General features: G+C 67.1%; 6 protein-coding genes across 6 annotated transcripts; 1 reads left to right on the top strand and 5 right to left on the bottom strand.

Moving 5' to 3' along the window:
• Positions 1–958: 958 nt before the first annotated feature.
• EMIHUDRAFT_438790 (hypothetical protein) lies at positions 959–1,612 on the bottom strand. Its single transcript, XM_005758540.1, has 2 exons — positions 1,423–1,612; positions 959–1,347 (listed from the first exon to the last, which is right to left on the bottom strand). The coding sequence occupies exons 1-2, from the start codon at positions 1,566–1,568 to the stop codon at positions 1,017–1,019; spliced, it is 477 nt and encodes a 158-aa protein (XP_005758597.1). The 5' UTR covers positions 1,569–1,612; the 3' UTR covers positions 959–1,016.
• A 4,494-nt stretch (positions 1,613–6,106) lies between these two features.
• On the bottom strand, positions 6,107–10,300 carry EMIHUDRAFT_107006 (hypothetical protein; the record flags this gene model as incomplete). The annotated part of the gene is made up of 1 exon (XM_005758539.1): positions 6,107–10,300. One exon carries the CDS (start codon positions 10,298–10,300, stop codon positions 6,107–6,109), a length of 4,194 nt encoding a protein of 1,397 aa, XP_005758596.1.
• Positions 10,301–10,837: 537 nt separating this feature from the next.
• EMIHUDRAFT_453528 (hypothetical protein) lies at positions 10,838–12,354 on the bottom strand (the record flags this gene model as incomplete). The annotated part of the gene is made up of 3 exons (XM_005758538.1): positions 11,339–12,354; positions 11,063–11,272; positions 10,838–10,906 (listed from the first exon to the last, which is right to left on the bottom strand). Exons 1-3 carry the CDS (start codon positions 12,341–12,343, stop codon positions 10,838–10,840), a joined length of 1,284 nt encoding a protein of 427 aa, XP_005758595.1. The 5' UTR covers positions 12,344–12,354.
• Positions 12,355–12,444: 90 nt separating this feature from the next.
• EMIHUDRAFT_219512 (hypothetical protein) lies at positions 12,445–13,235 on the bottom strand (the record flags this gene model as incomplete). Its single annotated transcript, XM_005758537.1, has 3 exons — positions 12,445–12,525; positions 12,781–13,155; positions 13,200–13,235. The coding sequence occupies 3 exons, from the start codon at positions 13,233–13,235 to the stop codon at positions 12,445–12,447; spliced, it is 492 nt and encodes a 163-aa protein (XP_005758594.1).
• Positions 13,236–14,873: 1,638 nt separating this feature from the next.
• EMIHUDRAFT_428475 (hypothetical protein) lies at positions 14,874–16,163 on the top strand (the record flags this gene model as incomplete). Its single annotated transcript, XM_005758536.1, has 2 exons — positions 14,874–15,408; positions 15,484–16,163. The coding sequence occupies 2 exons, from the start codon at positions 14,874–14,876 to the stop codon at positions 15,846–15,848; spliced, it is 900 nt and encodes a 299-aa protein (XP_005758593.1). The 3' UTR covers positions 15,849–16,163.
• Positions 16,164–16,851: 688 nt separating this feature from the next.
• Positions 16,852–17,891, bottom strand: EMIHUDRAFT_54328 (hypothetical protein; the record flags this gene model as incomplete). The annotated part of the gene is made up of 3 exons (XM_005758535.1): positions 16,852–16,956; positions 17,030–17,193; positions 17,249–17,891. Coding segments are annotated over 3 exons (912 nt in total), but the record flags the coding sequence as incomplete, so codon positions are not given.
• Positions 17,892–19,056: the final 1,165 nt, after the last annotated feature.

Genomic DNA, 19,056 nt, shown 5'->3' with positions numbered 1-19,056 from the left:
GCCAGGGGGCAGACGAAAACAGACCCGCCACGACCGGACCGCAAAAACCCCACCCGGGGAGGGAGAGCCCCCCGACCCGCAAGAACCCGGGACCCAACCCAACCCGGACACCAAAAGCAATCCCCCCGGCCAGGCGGGGGGGGGGGGGGTCTGACCCCCCCACGCCCCAGCGCAGCGGCAGAGCGCTGCTGCTGGGGCGGGGGGGTCCCGACCCCCCTCCCCCCCAGCAGCTCAGAGGGCATTGCCATTGGACCCAGCTCTCCCCCGGCTCCCGCCTCTTCGCCGCCGCCGCCCCCTCCCACCTCGGCTCGTGTTTTAGCGGTACGCTCGAGGCGGCTGTGTTCACCGCGCCTTCGAGCCCAATACACCGCCTTCGTCGTGTCGAGTGCTGGCGTTTGACTAAAGACTTGTGACCATATGAGTCTATCTTGTACTACCACACTAAAAGCCGTATAGTGAGCCACTCACTCGGGCGTCTCGGCTGACGTTGATCGATCAGCGTTGATCTCTCTAGCCTATCGGTCCCCCGCTCGATCCTCGGATCGCTCGCTCGTCGAAATCGATCGACTGAGCTTAAGGACTTTTCTTTTTTCGAAACGCGCGCGCGGCCTGTCGGCGTCGCGCGGCAAAACTGTCAGGTCCGCCGCGACGCGTCGCCGCAATGGCTGGCAGCGACGTGGTGGAAGCCATGCGGCTCGCCCTCAAGCCATTTAATATCCAGCACCTCGCCGACGACTGGAACCCTAACCGTACTTACTTACAGCTGTCGGTACAGAGATGCCAGCACCCCCCAGCAGCAGCCTGGGGAGCAGCGCTCTGCTGCTGGGGGGGTCGGGAGCGACCCCCCCCCCCAGCAGGAGCGCCCCCCAGAGGCGGGGGGGTCGGCCATGACTTTAGATGTGCAGGGGGGGTACCGAGCAGTGTGCGCGGCCGCTATTTGGTTTTCGTTTTGCTTTTTCAGACACCTGCTTTTAAGTTTTAAAAAAAAATGCCCCCGGCACTTCTCTCTTCTGTCTTCAAACCATCGGCCACCCATTGGAGTTTCCGCTCCCGCCGGTCAGCATCCGTGCAAACGGGTCGAGCAGCAAACTCTTTGCCAGATAAACGGCGAGTAGAGCGTTGAGCGCGACAAATGCCCACGCTGCAGGGAGGATCTTGTCGTCGGGGCTCACGAGCTGCACCCCAATGCTCGCCTGCCAGACGCGGAGCATCTCCCTCATCTCGGCCAGCTTTTCCTCCTTTTCGGTGACGACCCCGATGTACTCGCGCAGCGTCCTCATGTCCTCGTCGCTGATCGACGACGGCGTCCCCTCCATCTCCGCCCGGCGCGACGCGTCATCCTGCCGCCTATGCCAAACGAGGAGCCGGTTGGGAAAATTCGACCCACTCATACATTGGCTCGCGATTTGCCGTGCCGCAAACCTCTGCGCGCGCTCCTCCTCCGCACCCCCGCTGCTGCAGCACTGGACGCGCCCAGCGCGAGCGACGTGCATCGCCGGCTGGCGCCTTCGCAGCGCCGCCTTCGCCGTGGCCTTGTTGTGCATACGCAAGGCGGCCTCGCTCGGCATCAACTTCGCCTCCAGCCGGCGCTGCTCGCCCTCGCTCAAGCCCGCCGACTCGTCTCCGTCGCCCTCGCGGCCGGCGCGCTTGCGCAACACCTCGGATAGCACGATCGCCGCGCACGCCGCCACGTTGAGCGACTGCGTCATCCCCGTCTGCGGCACCGTCACCTTGACGTCCGCGAGCGAGAGCGCCTCGTCGGACAGCCCCGCGGCCTCACTGCCGAAGAGCAGCGCCACGTTCCGATGCGCCCACGCCGCGTCGTCGCCGTCGGAGTAGAGCGGCACGGCGCCATCCGCCGGGACTGTGGCGACGAGCGCGTCGTAGCCGTCCTCGCGTAGCGCCTGCGCGCACGCCGCGATGCTGCGATGCTGCCGAACTTCGAGCCAGTCGGTGGCCGACTTGGACAGCTTGCTGAGCCACCTGGAGCGCACCTCCTCGACCATGCCGCCAAAGCCTCTCGTGCTGACCACCTGGTCGGGCGTGTAGACGAGGTGGATGGAGCTGATGCCGAGGCACTCGGCCGTGCGCGCGATGGAGGCCACATTCCCCTTGCGCCCGTTCTCGACGACCACCGCGACACCAGCGTGGCGTTTCTTGAGCGCGTCGCGAAGCCGCTCTCGCGTCGGCGCCTCGCTGCCAGGCAGATGCCTCGCCAAGGCGACCTCGCGCGCCTCGATCGGTGCCGCGGCGTCCTCTGCCGCCCCCGCCGCCGCCGCTTCCGCCGCCCGGCCGTCCCCACACCCGCCACGGGCCTTGCGGCGCTGCGCCCACCCGACCGGCTTCAGCGTGCGAGCAGAGCTCTTGAGGCAGCGGCTCTTGACGACCACGGCCTGCAGCGTCTCGCTGAAAGTGCGGCTAAGCAGCTCCACCAGCGAGAGCGCGTCGAGCTCGCCCTGCGCGCTGCTCACGCCGCCCACGTCCAGGCACAGCAGCGTCGGCCCGCCGCCCGCCTCATCGTCGCCGCCGTGCGTCGCCTGCAGCTCGCCCCACACGCGCACGAGTCCCGCCGCGTCCCACGCGTCCGCCACGCCGAACGCCGCGCGGCCGCCGTGCAGCGCCGTGGCTCGCTCCACGATCGACCGGCTCACGTCGACGCCCGCGACGAAGCCGCCGCGGCCTTGGACCGCCTCGGCGAGGAGGGCAGTCGACGTGCCGACGTGGCAGCCGATCTCGAGGACGCGCTGGCGGCCGGGATGGCGGTCGAGCCAGCTTCGCGCGGCGGCGCGGTACTCCTTGACGCCGACCGCAGGGATCACCCTCGGCAGCCATGCCCGCGGCACGGGCCCCTCCTCTGCAGCAAACGCCTCGGGCAGCACGAGCTGCCGCTCAACCTTGGCCACGCTTCTCGACTTGAGCAGGACGCACCGGAGGCCGGGCAGCACGCGGCTCAGCTGCCGCGCCAGCGAGAGCGCGGTCAGCATGAGGTCGTTGCCGAGCAGCGAGTTGACGTCGATGGCGAGCACGTCGATGGCGCGCGCGTTGACGGCGGAGAGGAGGGCGAGCGTGTCCCATGGGTCGACGAGCGCGAGATGGACGCGGGACGGGTCGAGGCCCGCCGCGGCGGGCGTCGCGTGGCAGCGATAGCTCGACGCTTTGCCGCTCTTCCCGTTGAGCTCTCGGTGCATGTCGACGCCCAGAACAAAGCCGGAAGCGGTCGTGATGTTTGCGAGCAGCGCCGTGGTGCGCCCGAGCTGGCAGCCCACCTCAAGCACGCTGTCGCCGCTGCGCACGAGCTGCGCCACGCCCGCCTCATAGGCAGACACGCTCGGAGCGCAGTAGATTGGGACGCTGGTCGTCGCACGGAACCGCGAGCGCCGCGCGTCTGCCGAGCCGGCGACGGGAGCCCGCTGCGTCCCCTGCCCCTGCCCCTGCCCCTGCTGTCCCTGCAGTGGTGACGCTGCCTCCGCCGCCTCCGCCGCCTCCGCCGCCTCCGCCGCCTCCGCCGCCTCCGCCGCCTCCGCCGCCTCCGCCGCCTCCGCCGCCTCCGCCGCCTCCGCCGCCGCCTCCGCCGCCGCCTCGGCCTCTCCCGCCGCCTCCGCCTCCCCCGCCTCCGCCGCCGCCGCCGCCGCCGCCTGCTTCTCTGCCGCCGCCTCCTCCTCCGCCGTTGCCTCCTCCGCCGCAGCCTCGTTCGGCTCGCCGTGCGCCACCGCGCGACCGCGCTCGTATCTCAGGGCGCCGCTCGATCGATCGAGGCCGCACGCCTCTCGCAGGTCGCGGTCCAGCAGATGCGTCGGCCGCACGTCGGCGAGGGCGGTGAGCATGTTGGCACGCGCCTTGCCGTCGCCCAGCCCGTCCAGCGCCGAGAGAAGCAGCTTCATCTGCTGCCGCTGCCCGGGCGTGCCGTCCGGCTGGGAGCCGCACAGGTTGCACGGCAGGATGGGGAAGCCGCGCGAGCTTGCAAACTCGGCGATTTGCTTCTCGCCGATGTACATGAGAGGCCGGATGACGTCGATGCCGCGCCTGGCGCGGTAGCGGGCTGGCAGCGCCTTGAGCTGCCCCTGGTGGACCATGTTCAGCAGCAGAGTCTCGAGCGCGTCGTCACGGTGGTGCCCGAGCGCGAGCCGGTTAGACTTGAGCTCGGCGGCCGCAGTGTAGAGGATGCCGCGCCGCAGGCGAGAGCAGAGCGAGCAGTAGGAGGCGCCCGGCCGAGTCTTTTCGGTCACGACCGAGTACGTGTCCTCACGGAGGAGGTGGAAGTCGATGCCCTCTCCCTCGAGCCACGCCTCGAGGCTTTGAGCGTCGTGTCCCGGCTGGACCTGGTCGAGATGCACTGTGGTGAAGGACCAGTCGTCAAAGGGCAGCAGCCGCCTCTCCTTGAGCCGCTTGAGCAGGAACGCGAGAGTCGACGAGTCCTTGCCGCCGCTCACAGCGACGGCAATCCTGTCCCCGGGCTGTATCAGAGCATAGTCGTGCACCGCACGTCGCACGTCGCGCAGCAGCGGCCACTCGTCATCGGCCTCCGCTCTGGCAGCGCTCAGGCACGCGCGGTGTTGCACCCTTTGGAAAGAGACTCGGTGTGCGCTGCCCTGGAGACGATGAACGTGCGGCTGTGCGAAGCCGGCAGCAAACGCTGGCAGCCAGAGATATACGAGCACGAGCGTCATTTGGCGGCGGCGCACACGCGATCGAGGAGCACCAGGCTCGATCGACCGCAGTCGAGAACGCCAGCCAGGCCCCGCGGAGGAAGAACACAAGCGGGATGTGTTCGCATGGCTGGCGGCGAGATACATACAGCAGGGGCTGGCTCCTACCCCGAGAGGGGAGCTTCCGAGACCCACTACATGACCACGCACACATCATCCCGCGGCCTCGCGGTCGGCGGGATTGCAACCAGTCTTCGCGTGCCGCCTGTCGTTCGACTCGGGCGCCTTGGGCGTCGGGGTGGCGAGCAGGGGACGCGGCTCTGAGTGCCCAGCGACGCGTGCCGGATGGAGTCCGGCCGCGGGTGACTAGGGGAGTTTGCTCAGGATGGGTGGCAGCCACGCTGGCTGAGTGTCTTGTCTTGTGGTTCTGTGTGTCGCTCCTGTGTGACCGCCATCGCCCGTCCTGCGTCCACCCATACCGCGTTGGTGTCCCAGTCGTTGGTCGGTCTGTGTTTCACCTTCCCATCAATCATCAATCAAAGCACGGCTCTTCCTTTTTGCCGGCACAGTTCTCCGTGCAGAGACGCGGGCGGGTGTCGAGAGCCGCTGTCCATGGGAGCCTTCTCGGAACTTTCCTGCGTAGGCGCCGTGCGGAGCGACGAGGCGGGCCGCCGGCCGCCGCCTTTCCCGCCTCCCCAGTCCCTGTGTGGATTTACGCCACGTCCCTTGCGTCGCTAGTCGCTTGGCCTTGGGGCGTGGATACGGGTCCGATCTTGGAAGGGAGGCGAGGCTTACCGGGTGTACTGCCACTAGGCGGCCGCCGCGCACGGGTCGTGGACTGAGCTTGCGCACGACGCGTGGAGCGAGGTGGCGACCGACGCGCAGCACGCCGCGTCTGCCACCTACTCGACGCTGTCCGACCTCGCCCGCAACGTGAAGGAGGCGAGCTCTCGCGCCTCCCAGACGAGCGGCGCTGTCCCCCCCCCCCCCACACACAGCCCTCGTCTTTTGACCCGCGAGTTGTCTCTTGTCTGCCCACAGGAGAAGCGCCTCTCGCTGCCGGGCGGTCAGCTCCCGGGCCCGACGGCGGCGGCGGCGGCGGCGGCGGCGGCGGCGGCGGCGGCCGCAGAGTACGGCGAGAGCGAGGCTGCGGGGGTGGCGGCGAGGATCGCGGCGCGATTGAGCGGGAGCTTTGAGGACGCGGAGCAGTAGTCCCGATCGGAGTTTGGGCCGCGCGCTGCGGCCGGGCAGGCAACACTCCCCATGCATGTCGCCCGATCGCCTGCAGTGCTCACAGCACCGCCTCTCGCACACTCTCATGGTTTAAGTCGTCGTCGTTTCGCGTGATCACGGTGCAAGAGATTTTTTGCAATCCTTGCCAAACAAAGCTAACACTCTCTGAGACGAGACACGTCACTGCACACTGGGGTCCTGGCTTTTGTTGTTGTTGGCTTACGGCTCTAAGCCACTGCTCCCGCCTCGTACACATCTTCCACCCTCAGCACTCGCCCCTCTCCCGCGTCTGGGAAGTTGGGCAGGTTTGGCATCACCTTGGGCAGATCGCACGGCGCGACCCCCATCCACTGCGCGATCGGCTGCCACATACTCTCCCACGGCTCGGTCGGGACGATCGTGCCGCGGTCGTTGCGCGTGCGATCGCCGTCGGGGCCGAGCTTCGACGGGTATTGCCCTAAGATCCGGCTGCCGTTGACCGCACCGCCAAACATCAATTGGTTCCCGCCCCACGCGTGCGTCGTCCCCCGCCCGTTACCGATGATCGTCCTGCCGAACTCGGAGAGGGTGATGACTGTAACCTTGTCCCACAGCCCCTGCTCCACCATTTCCTTGCGGAAGTCGTCGACCGCGTTGTCGATCATCGACGTTATGCCGTCGCCTGGAGAGTCCATCGACGCGTGCGCGTCGAGGCCCCTCGTCCCCATCCAGAAGGCCGCGCGCTGCACGCCCGTCGCGCTGCGCGTCTTGATGACCCGCGCGATGGTGCGCAGCGCCATCGCAAACGAGCAGCCGCAACTGCCGCCGTCGCAGCAGTCGTTGAAGGTCGTCGTCGTTGCTGCCGCGTCGATCGCATCGCCGAGTGTCTCCGCGTCCTGGATCGCCCGCCCCAGCACGCGCGAGTGCGTCTCGGCGAAGACCGAGCGCGAGGGCGCGGCCGTCAGATTCTCGATGTGGGGCCAGAGCTGCTCGTACTCCGAAAGCCGGCGGATGTCGCCTCGCCTCGAGTCGATAGAGAGAGGGAGGCCGGGCCCTCCTTCGAGTGCTCGTGCCGCGCCCGAGTGCATGGCGTACAGCCCGGTCTTGTACGACGTGCGGGCGCTGCCGGCGCTCGTGCTGCCATACGCGTCGCACGCCGGGGCGTCGAGCGCGCGCATTACCTTCCCAAGTATGCCCGGCTCGAACTGGTTGTTGGAGAGCGTCTGCATGAAGCGATCCTGCACGTTGTGCGAGAAGAGTGCGTCGGGGACCTCCTTCCTCCCGTCCCCGCCGAAGAACTCGTCGGGCGTAAGGTGCTCGATGAGTGCTCCGATGTTGGCGTAGATCGCGGCGTCTCCGCTCTCGTACATCGCCTTCGTCTTCACTAGCTTCGGGTGCAGCCCCATCACGTCGCACGGCTGCGGCTTCGAGCTCGCACCCGCGGCGATCTGTTGGAGGGTGTCCTGCCTGAGCGCAACGCCGCTGTCTTCCCTGCCAGTGAACAGGCCTCCGCGCGCCTGGAGGTACTCTGCGTATCCACCGGCGGCCGCGTCGCAGAGGGAGTGCGGCACAAGCATGTTGAACGAGTCGAGGCCGCCGAAGAGTTGGATCACGATGACTGCCTTGTAATCGTCGCCGCCGGGAGGCGGTGCGGGCGGCGGGGAAGGTGCGGCCGGTGGCAATGGGGGGGGTGGCGGTAGCGCTCGCTTGCAGATGGTGTCGGCCGCTCTGCAATGTCTGCCGGAGTCACAGTCAATGGCACTTTCGTCCAGGATCTCGTTGAAGAAGACTCTCCCACCCCCCCCTGGGGTGATGAAGCACGCCTGAGGCCAGTCGGTCCACGAACGAGCGCTGTGGAACCAATCAGGCCCGTTCAAGGCCTCGGCAGCTTCTTGGCACTCTTCTTCGGAGGTGATCCGTTCGTAGCCACCTGGACATTCTGGCTCTTCATCATTGCTCCCAGCGCCGAGATTCGACTGCACCCATGCGGGCTGAAGAGGCGGTTGCGGCGATGTGGGCGGTGTTGTTGGCGGCGAGGACGGTGCTGGGTCTGATGGCGGTAGCGACGGGGGCGACGGGGGCGACGGGGGGAGCGGCGGCAGGGCGTTGGCGTTGGTAGCGTGGAACTCGGCGGAGGCGAGCACGAGCTTCTCAGCCAGCTTGAGCGCAGAAGTGTGCCCCCTCGCCGACGCTTCCTGCTCGTAAGCGCTGAGGACGACCGCGCGAGTGTTCGCACCCAGCCTGCCCCCCGTGAGCAGCAGGGCTAGCTCGTCGAGCACATCGGGGCCGTGCGTCGAGCTCGGGCGCCACGAGAGCTGCCCCGCGTGGTCGACCGCGTAGGTTGAACCCTTGTACCGGTCGCACTGGTCGTCGCTGTGATAAGTCATCGGGAGGCCGAAGCCGCCCTTGCACGCGGAGAGCCCGTACTCGACGAGCGAGAAGAGGCCGTTGAGCTTCGCGATGTAGTAGTCGCCCTGTGCGGTCACCTCCGCCTCCGGTGACAGCTGCCGCGACTGCGCGACAGCACCAGGCGCGCGATACTCGGGCGAGTAGAAGCTGAAGACGGAAGCCGCCCGGAAGGGCTCCTGCCCGATCTGGTCCAAGTTGAGGAGCTGCACCTGCCGACCGTCCTTCGAGGCGAACTCGAGCGAGCGCAGCACGTTCATCACTTGCAAGAAGGGCTCGCGCAGGTGGCCGTGTGTCGGAGAGGCGTCGAGCGTCGTCGACCGTGCCTCGCGGTCGAGGAGGGCGCACGCGACCGTCGCGCCCAGGTCGCCATACGAGCCGGAGTACACGTGGCCGGCGCACGTGCCGGTGTGGAATGCGTCGGCGACGCGCTTGACGTACCGCGGCGACGGGTTGGACGTGACCAGCTTCTGTATGAGCCGCGTCGCCGTGTGGGCCGGCGTGTTTTGGTGGTAGACGAGCGAGTCGATCAGCGCGTCGGTCTCGTGCTGCGCGTCGCGCGTCGACTGCTCTGCCCAGCGCATGAAGTGCGGCGGGTTGCGGAACGAGAAATTCGTGCCAGACACCTCTACTGTCGACAGCCTGTTGAGCAGGTAGACGTGCCGCGTGCCGTTGAGGACGATCCGGAAGACCGTCTGCTCGTTGAAGCCGCCCGTCGCGAAGCTCGTGTTGTGTAGGTACACGAGCACGTCGGGTGCCGCCGCGGTGCATGCTGTCGAGTTGCAAAGCCGGTACTCATCGGGGTCGTACATCTCGAGCGGCGGCGCGGCGATCGTCAGCGCTGTCTCCACGTCGGCGGCGCTCGGCACGCCGTCGCTCGCGTCGAAGACGGCGGACGTGACGACGTGCACCGCGCACACGCACGAGAACACGCCAATGCCTGAGCTGTGCACTGTGCAGGCGGAGGCGGCCGCGCAATCTGGTGGTGTGGGGTAGCTGCCGCCCGCCCAGTGCACGCGAAACGTGTTGCCCGAGTCAAGGCCGTATAGTTGGGTCGGGTCCGAGCAACCGACGCCCGCTTGGTACGGAAATACAAGCACGTCGGGCGCGTGCGTCGAGATCTCGCCGTGCGCCGGGTGCACCTGTATCTGCAGCTCGCACGGCGTGCCGAGCCAGTTCTCGTAGGCCTTGCCGCCGCAGTAGCTCACCCCGCGGATCGAAGTGCAGCCAACGCCGGGGGTGCAGCAGCTTGCATTGCCTCGGGTGCAGTCCTCGCCGGGAGTGATGCCCTTGTGGGAGTTATACACCGTTATATCGCACACCTGCGGGTCGGCTTTAATGTAGTCGTTGTTTGGACCGAGCGTCGCACACCTCTCGACGGCGGTCGAGTACTTGACGCGCTCCCCGATGAACTGGCATTCCGCGTAGCCGTTGTTGGACGCCGGTACATGACCCGCCAAATTAAGCCGATGTTGGCAACAAGAAGCGGCCGCGCCAATCGTCGCCGGGTCGGAGCACAGCAAAGAGTCCCCGCGCTGCACCTGCCTCCCGTCGTTGAAGAAGGTAAGCTCGGTGCACGCCGGCCGCTCGTACTCGTAGAACGCAACTGTGCCGCTCGAGGGGTCGACGATGCGGACGACGCGCGGCTCCTCGATCTCGCACTCGTTTGAGCGATTCATGACAACGGGTTGGTTGTGCGGGTTGTACTCGGTAAACGAAATCGTCGGTGCGTCGTGGCAAGCAAGGTGCTGGGACAGGTCCACCTCTATCGGAAAGGTGCACGCCCCGTCGGAGCCGCGCGCGCATAGCGCGTCAAACAGTTGCGAGTGCGTCGCGTCCGGCGTGAGGATCGTGTCGGGTTGGTCGCCGATCCACCAGTGAATCCACTGGTTAAACAACGGGGGATCTCTTCGGGAGTAGGTGGGCTCGGAGAAGCCGAACGGTGCAGGCCGCGTGCCGAGGTAGCGGTACGTCGCGCCCTTGCGTAGCCACGCCTTGTCGGGCAGATCGGAGCACAGCGGGTACCTATGCCGCATTGGTCTTTTTGAGCGAGGTGCCGGCCGGTGTGAGGCCAGAGGAGAGGACTACAATAGCTGAGCAGTGGAGAGGGTGAGAAGGGGAGGATGCCTGTCGCCGAGGTGCCCACCGAAGAGGTCGTGCTTCGGGAAAACATCGCGGTACTTGCCATTCAGCCGGGCGGGGTCGACCAGGTTGTTCTTCCACCGGAGCCCACCGCCCATCTCGACGTTCCCACGGAACGGCTACGTTGGGGTAAGGGGTTGGGGTTACGATTAGTGTCAGGGGCTAGGTGGGAACGACGAGAGCGCGTCAGAGACACTCTCTCACTCTAACGTCGAAAAAAGTGCTCCACTCGAGTGCGCCTGGTGCAGTCACGAGAACACGACGTGGCTCGTGGGGGGGAGGGAGGTCGGCTTCACTTCGCGTAATTTTATACTTTTCCGAGTGTGCATGCTGCAGTCTATTAGACTATTACATAATAGGGAAAAGCGAGCTGATTCCTCGCGCAAGCTGATTCCTCGCGTTCACTGCGCGCACCGAGCCACACTCGCCACCTACTTTCTCGCGGGGCCGGCGCTGCCCTGGCGGAAGCCCTCGAGCACGCCGCACTCGGTGCAGCGCGTCTCGTCGACGTGCGGGTGCGCCGACTGGGCGGTGGGGCGGGCCGGCGGCGGCGTGGCGCGCTTCGCCTCCGCCGACGCCTGCCGCGCCTGCGTCGCCTCCCGCGTGGCGGCGGCGGCGCCGTCCGCCCCCGGCCCCGCCTTGCGCAGCAGGACCACCGCAGAGTCGAGGACGGCGACGGGCGAGTTGCGGTCGCCCGCGCAGAGGTAGGGTGCGCGCACGAGGCGGAGGGCCTCGAAGCCGGCCGGCAGGAGGAGCGAGTCGAGCAGCGACGCGGCCGCCGCCTCGAAATCGCCGCCGACGACGCGCGCACGCCGCTGGTGCGAGCCGCGCGCGACGGCGTCCGACTGGAGCCACGGGAGGACGACCTAGTTAACAGTCGATTACCGTCAATTCGCTATTCACTAAGGCGACTGGAGCCACGGGAGGACGACCGCGACGACGAGCCAGCCGCCCGGCGGGAGGAGGGCGTGGAGCTGCTCGACCATCCGGACGGGGTCCTTGCAGCGGTCGAGGACGTTGAGGCAGAAGGCGACGTCGAACTGCTCGCGGCCGAGCGCGCGCGGCGTCAGCTCGGCCGTCGCGACCGCCTGCAGGCTCGCTCCCTGCGTCGGGGTCGCCTTGAGCCGCCAGACGAGGGGCGAAGTGAGCTCGGTGACGGTGACGCTGCCGAAGAGGCGCGCGTACGGCGAGCAGAGGGAGCCGTCGCCCGCGCCCACGTCGAGCGCCGCGGCCAGCCCGCCGTTTGGCCGGCCGGCGAGCAGCTCCTCCCAGTGCGCGGGCGAGAGGAGGTAGTTGCGCGGGAAGGCGTGGAAGGCGAGCACTCCCGCGTCGTAGTGGTAGAGCCGCCGCTTGAGCGCGCGCCACACGGCGAGGCGCGACGCCGCCGCCGGCTTGGCGAGGCACCCTCGCACCCACGCCTCGGTCTGCCCGTCAAGGCCAACCGGAGTGTACTCGCACGCGCCCGCGCCGGGCCGCTGCGAGAGGCGCCGCGCGTCAAAGCCGTACCGCAGCCGGATCACGCCGGCCGAGCGCGGGCCGAGCCACGGGTCGTAGGCCGAAGGCAGGTAGTCCCGGCCCAGCGTGCCGGCGTTTGCGCGCAGCTCGAGCGGCGTCGCCTCCCGCACCGTCCGGCACGGCAGCGAGTCGCTCGAGAGCCTCGACTCCATGGAGCCGACGCCGGCGACGAGGACGGACAGCGTCCAGAGCGCCGCGGACGACGCGGCGCCCATCTCGGGGAGGACAGGAGACTCGCCGGCCTCGTCCCGACAGCCGGCGGCGTCCCCGACCGCCTCGCTCGCGGGCGGCGGGAGGCGGGAGAGCGCACGTGCGGCGCCCTCGGTGATGAGCTCGGCGTAGATGTCGCGGAGGAGAGCCGCAGTCCGCTGCCGGAGGGACGGCCACACCGACGGCGGCGCGCCGCCGTTGGCGCGAACCATGTCCGACCTAACTCGAGCCCTGATACAAGAATTCTAGACAGTCCTCTCACAGCTGACTGGCACGAACTAGCACCACAAAAGGCACAGCAGACAACGGCCCCTTATGGGCCGTCGAAGAGGCCGCCATACTCCTCCGGCCTCGCCCCCCCTTCCCAACCCTCCCCTGGCTCAGGCTCCTCATCCTCGCGGCGCGCAGTGCGCACCCCGCCCCGCGAAGACGAACCCTTCCGCCGGCGTGCCTCGCGGGACTGCCGCCCGCTGCCGCCGCCCTTCCCCCCCTCCGCTGCCCGCGCCGCCTTCTCCGCCGCCCGCGCGGCCGCCTTCGCCTCCTCCGCCGCTAACAGCGCCTCCCTTCGCGTGACCCCTATGGGCCCCTTGCGCATCCAGGAGAGGTCGCGCGAGCGACCTATCCAGGGGTAACTCGGATACGGCGCAACGTAGCCGCTGCGCAGCTCCGAGTAGTCGCCAAAGCCCCCCCCCAAATAGCCCTCCAGGCAAGCATCGCAGACCCACTCGCCTAGCTGAGAGATCTCAGAACTCTCGCCACGCCAGATCTCCTTCTCCGCCGCCTCCATCTCCTCTCTCGACCAGCCCCCCAGCTCCGACCAGCCCTCACGCAACGCCCGGCGCCACAGCCACGGCTCCACGCCAAACTCGTCGTAAAAGCTCCCAAAGCACTGCTGACACTCGAGGCCTGGGCCTCGAGCGTCCGCCGCGGAGACGGGGTTGTCCGTGCTCGCGCCCGCCCACTCCTCGAGCGTCGCCGCTACGAGCGCCCCGTAGACGGCGTCGACCGCCGCCTCCGCCAACGCCTGATACAAGAAAACCCCTTCGCGATGCTAAAAGTCATCGTCACCACGACGTGGCTGCGGACGGGCGTCGCCCACGACATCGTGCGCCCGCTGCCTCTCCAACGTCGCCGAGATCCCTGCCACGCCTCCCAGGAGCGGCGTCGAGCTCCTCGCTGGGCAGGTGCGCGGGTAGAGCTCTCCACCATACTCTGCCGCGATCCCGGCTGCTGCGAGCACGGCGCCGCCCGGTGCGCGCGACATGACCCCTGCCGTTCCCGCGCACGCAGGTCGCCGAGGAGGACGTGGAATGCCACAATGCGAAAACACGACGAATGTGCGCGCGCCCGCCGCCGCCATGCAGCCCCGCCCCTTCCCGCCGTCGATTTCGTCGCCGTCCGTGCGCGCGCCGCCGTTCACTCCGCCGCCGCCGTCGCCCCCACTTCCGCCGCCCCCGTTTTGCGCCTCGCCGCCGCCGCCGTTCTCCTTCCCGCCGCCCGCGCTTCCCTCAGTCGCGCGCGCGCGCGGCTCGCCTGGCTGCGTCGCCGCCGCCCCCCCTCTCGCCGCCGCTCCCCTCACAGCCTCGTACAAGGGTGCCGCCGTCGGCGCCACAGCCCTCGCTCACTCAAAGGGTGACCCTACCCCATCCCCCTCGGTACTGCCCCACCTTCTTCAGAACCAAATCCTCACCCCCCCCCCCCACTGCTCCCCGAATCAGGATTCAGGTGCCATCGCCTCGTTTCCGTCGGATGAATTATGTGGAATCGTATACCCCTCGGTGGTTTCCAAACCTATTCAAAAATGGACGCTTACAGAAATCGGCAAAAATTCAACCGTCAACAACATCATTGCGAGACCGAGAGACGAGGAGTGACTCTTGCTCAAAGTGCACAAAGGGTGGCGCGATTTCGGTTGAAATTCGCGTCACCACTCGCCGCCTCTCGCCGCCGATCGATGACGAAGAGGAAGACCGAACTTCGCCCCAACTGCGAAACGTCAAACGATTGCGATTGGCGTTGGCCTGAAGGACTTGCCCCGTTGCTGAATCTCGATGCACACCTTTCGCTGCGAAATTGGGAGCTCAAACCAGGTCATGTTGCCCCATTGCGGCTTGTCGGAAGTGCGGCATTGGGCGCTGGAAGGAAATCAAGTTCAGCTGATTTTCAAACGCCACCCGATACTACTACTCCCAGCTTCGTCTTCGGCTAGCCATAGATACCTGCTTCTTGATGAGCGCACGGAGTACTTTGAGTGGCTCTGCACCGTTCGATCACGATGCTTCGGATTGCCACCGGGCTTGGTCTCCCTCGGCGGCAACTCTGCATTTCTCAGCGGCTACGAAGCCGGCTCGGCCGTCGGATACCTCTGCGTCAAATGGGTGCGCATGCTCGTGAAGTCACCTCAGAGTTGCGCCTTTGCCATGGTGCCAACATTGATGGTACTCACACCACTCGTCAGCAACGACCCGCTGTTGGTTACGCACGGCATTGCGGCATTCCACTCAGCTCTCAGGTGTCAAGGAAGGTCATTGACATTGATCATTGTCAAGGACTCAAGGTCGCTTCACGCGAGGTCGAACCATGTCCTCTTCTCCTTATTTCTTCACTACCCTGAACGCCTTGCCTATCATCATGCTTGCAACTGAAAAAGACCTCCAGCCCGGGGCGCCCTCCCCCAACTAGTTTGCCTTTACAAAAAGAAAATATGCTGGCCCGACGACACACCTCGAGCGACGCGACTCGATGATCGTCCTCCTCTGCTTCTCGTTGGTGCCTCAGCCAGCAGGCCTCCGCCGCTGGTCCGCCGCCGCGAGGCGGCTCGCACAGCTCACCCGCTTACGGCCGCCGGAGGACGAGTGCGTGATCGATCCGCCGTGCGCCCCGTCCGGCGACATCATCTTTCTGCGCCACGGCGAGAGCGAGTGGAACGCGGCCAACCGCTTCACGGGCTGGGTGGACGTGCCGCTGACGCAAAGGGGCGAGGCGGAGGCGCTCGACGCCGCGGCGCAGCTGGCTGCTGCCGGCGTCTGTGTGGACGTGTGCTACACCTCGACGCTCAAGCGGACCATCAAGACCGCGTGGCTCGTGCTCGAGGCTCTCGACTCCTTCAACACGCCGGTCGAGCGGCGGTGGCGGCTCAACGAGCGCATGTACGGGGCGCTGACTGGGCTGAATAAGGACGAGACGAGGCGGTTCCTCGGCGAGAGCGGCTTCGAGGAGCTGAGGCGCGTGCCCCCGCCGCTCGAGCGGGGCTCGTGCTACGACCCGGCGCGAAGCAGTGCAGTCACCGCCTCCCTCGCCGTGGCCCAGGCCCCGAGCGGCCAGAACAGGGCTGGCGGGGCCGCCTCCAGAGAGGGCGGGGAGGCGGCGGCGGCGGCGGAGGTGCCCAGGGCGGAGTCGTTCGAGGACACCACCGCGCGCGTCCTGCCGTGCTGGCGGGACGAGATCCTGCCCGCCGCGCAGGCGGGCAAGACCGTCCTCGTCGTCTCGAGCAAGAACGCGCTTCGCTCCCTCATCGCAGGCATCAGCGGCCTGCCGCTCGAGGACGCGGTGCACCTCGACGTCCCGAACGGTGCGCCCCTGATCTTCCGGCCGGAGGACCGCTCCCTCACCCTCCTCGGCTCGGGCGAGCCCCTCGCTTCGGAGGTCGTCCCTGCCCCTCTGGCGGTTGACGAGGGCGGCGGCGGCGGGGGAACGGCGAGCAGGAGACGGGGGTAGAGCAACGCACGTGGCCCCGGCCTCGGACACGATATGCCGTCGTGCGTCGAGTGCGTCGAGATATGTGTACACTTTCCCGCCACTTCTTACCCCCGTGTGCGCCGCGCTCGGACCCGCGTGAGCCGTGTTGAGTCGTGTCAGTCGACGCAGTTCGTATCGTGGATCGTGCGCGGTGCGCGCGGGCGCTCGCTCGGACTCGGTCGGTTTCTCTTCGTCTTGTGACGTGTAAGTACTCGTGTGAGAAGAGCTGAAGAGGGTCTTTTGACTCTCTACAACTCTAGTCTCTTCCTCTCTTGTCACTTATGTGTAGCGTTTTAACAAAGTGCAATCGCTCATTGAGTTTGGTTTTTGTGAGCCTTCCGTATTAGGGGTTTGCCGGCCAGACCTCGTCACAAACACCGAAACAGCAAAACAGCTTTCAAGAGATCTCAACATACACATACACACATCGCTCATCTCGGACATGGCGAGACGACCGTGCCGCGGCCACACCGCACCCACGGCCACGCGGGGTGATGGAGAGCGCCCACACACTTACAGACGCTGTGCACGACGACGGCGCTCACTGCGCCGAACGCGCCTTGCTCCGCGCAACCTTGTGCTTGCGCTCGGGTGCCGCCCGCTTTGACTTCGGGGCGGGGGGGCCCTTGGCGCGCCCAAACATGCCCGGCTCCGGCTCCGCGCCTACCTCCCGCCGGTACCACTCCTCGTCAGTCGGCCCTTCGCCGCCCTCGTCGCCGCCGTCGTCGCCGCCCTCGTCGCTGGCGTCGCCGCCGCCGCCGCCGCCGCCGTCGTCGCTGCCGTCGCCGTCGCCGTCGCCCTCGCCCTCGCCCGCGCCGGCCCGCCTCCGCTTTCGGCGCGCCGCCTTTTCGTCCTTGGCCGCCCGCTTGCGCGCGACGTTTTGCTCCTGCGCCTTGCGGCGCGCATCCTTGGCGTCGATGCGCGCCTGGCGGCGGGCGGCGTCCTCGGCCGCCTCCTCCTCCGTCTTGGTCCGCTCCGCGTGGAAGAGGACCGCCCCGTCGCACACCCCCTCCTGCACCTTGACCAGCTCGAGGCTCAGCCGCGGCCCGATCTCGTGCAGCCGCACGCCCACACGCTGGTCGCGCACCTGCGGGACACGGGCCGCGACGTGTACTGCGCGCGTCCGAGCCCGTGCAGCCGCACGCGCGCCCTCCTCGCACCGCGCCCCGCCCGACGTAGTCCTGCGGCAGGTCCACCTTTTCGTCGTCGTCCGTCTCGCCGCCCGACTCGGACGAGTAGCCTCCCCGCCCCGCCAGGTAGTCGGCCATCGAGCCGTACCGGCCGAGCGACGGCACGCGGTTGCCGCGCGTCAGCTTCTTGATGCCTACAGCAAGCGCCCTCGACGGCTCCCTCAGCCTTCCTCTGACGGCTGCCGGAACGGCTGCTTCTCGGCGCGCCGCGCGAGACGTTGGTCGGAGCAGCCTTGATCACGTACTGCCGCAGCTCGACGCCGCCGCCCTCCTCCGCCGGCCGCTGGTGCAGCATCACGATGCGCCGGCACGCCGAGATCTGCAGCGTCTGCACGTTGATGGGCGGGAAGAGGTTGCGCAGCATCGTCGCCGCGAGCGACTGCTCCTGCTGCGACTGGTCAAAGTCGGAGAGGACGAGCAGCGGGTTCGACTGCCACACGGCGTTGCCCGCCGAGTACGGCCGCCGCAGCGTCGCCGCCAGGTCGGCCGCCAGCGCGTACGAGCGGATGCGGAAGGTGAGCGTCGGCCCGCGCGGCGAGCGCACCAGCCGCAGGTAGGAGGACTGCTCGGTGCTCGAGACGATCAGGAAGAAGGAGACGTGCAGCGACCCGGCGACGTCCACAAAGTCCTTGATCTTGTTGCGGCGCTGCGCCTTGAGGGCGCGCGCCGTGTTTGGCGACATGACGCCCTTGAGGTCGTTGACGAGCGCCTTGAGCGGCGCCGAGACCTTTCCCTTGGAGAAGACAAAGGCGCGCGGCGGCAGCTCGCTGGCCTGATCCGACGTGTCCGTCTCCTTTTGCGTCTTGCGCTTGATGCGCCGACCCTGCTTCCGACGGGCCATCTCTGCACCACCGCGAGAGGCGAGGGCGAGGTTTCGCGGTGCGGAGCTTGTGCGTGCTTGTGCGCCGCGTCGCCGGGCAAGCCTGGCGGGGCGAGGGACAAAGAATTCACTGCCGCTTTTCTTTCTTGCCAAGAAAGGTTTTGCGTGCCGTCCTCCCATCCCTCCCTTGGGTTGTCTGTTTTCTTTCTTTCTTTTAAGAAAGGTTTTCATGGGTTGCGAGAAGCCGGGAATCGGAATCACAGAAGCCGCCGTCGCCAGACTCGCCATCAGGGTATAGGCAATAGGGCGATAGGCGAATCCGCGAGCCCAAAAGACCCTCCCATCCCGCTAATCTTCATCTCATCGCGAAGAAAGAAAACATGCGTCGGTAAGTGTTCACGCCCTGGTTATATTGAGAAAGAGATACCTGCGAGCGAGTTCTTTACCAGGTTGTAACCCTAGTTTCGCACTGTGCTGTGAACGCTGCTGGTTGGCGTCGGTTGCGCAGCACCCCGTCCCCATCCCAGGTTGTTGGTTGCTGCCCCACCCCCAGGTCCCGCACTGTGTAGTGCAATGCCCCGTTCTCTGGTCATGCTTGAGCCTCTTGGCGGCCAGCTCGAGCAACTGTCCCTTGGTGTCGGGTCGCGCGACCTTCCTTCCTTTTTGCCGACCTCCGAGCCCAGATAGCGCACCGTGATCCTCGTCGGCATCCGCGCGGGGGCGCCCTGCTGCCGGCCCCTGGCGGCCCGCCACGTAGGTGCGACGTGCCCGCCGAAAATCGGGATTTTTGAAAACCAACAAGAAATCACGACTCGCACAGTGATCGGTTCAAACGCCGTTCACAGCGCCAATTTGGCCCCAGCTCTTCGGCTCGCTCCGCTCGCCGGCGAGTTGGTTGGTTGCTGGCAGTACCCCAGCACCGGGGGGTCCTGAGAGCTGTTGGTTGGTGGCTTGGTGCTCTGTTCACAGCCCAGTGCGGGTGAACCTTCTTTTCTATACCGCTAGGATTGAGAGCAGCTTCGCTCTCAATCCTAGAAGTCGAAGGATTGTGAGCAGCACTCCTCGCAATCGTAGCATCTCTGTGCGACTGTGAGCACTTACGCTCGCAATCCTACGTCTTCTAGGACTAAGAGCAGCTCCGCTCCCAAGGAAGGTGACTGGTGACTCCTACGACTAC

This window comes from Emiliania huxleyi (genome assembly GCF_000372725.1).
Source record: "Emiliania huxleyi CCMP1516 unplaced genomic scaffold EMIHUscaffold_86, whole genome shotgun sequence".
Classification (NCBI taxonomy): Eukaryota; Haptophyta; order Isochrysidales; family Noelaerhabdaceae; genus Emiliania; species Emiliania huxleyi.
Note: the sequence above shows the minus strand (reverse complement) of the source record. Positions and strands in the feature narration are given on the sequence as shown.

Bases quoted from the DNA above. Each gene is read 5' to 3' on its own strand.
- EMIHUDRAFT_438790 (XM_005758540.1), bottom strand. From the start codon at position 1,568: ATGCCGAGCGAGGCCGCCTTGCGTATGCACAACAAGGCCACGGCGAAG. The intron at 1,348-1,422 runs GTTTGCGGCACG...CGTTTGGCATAG, and splicing joins GAGGAGGAGCGCGCGCAGAG to GCGGCAGGATGACGCGTCGC.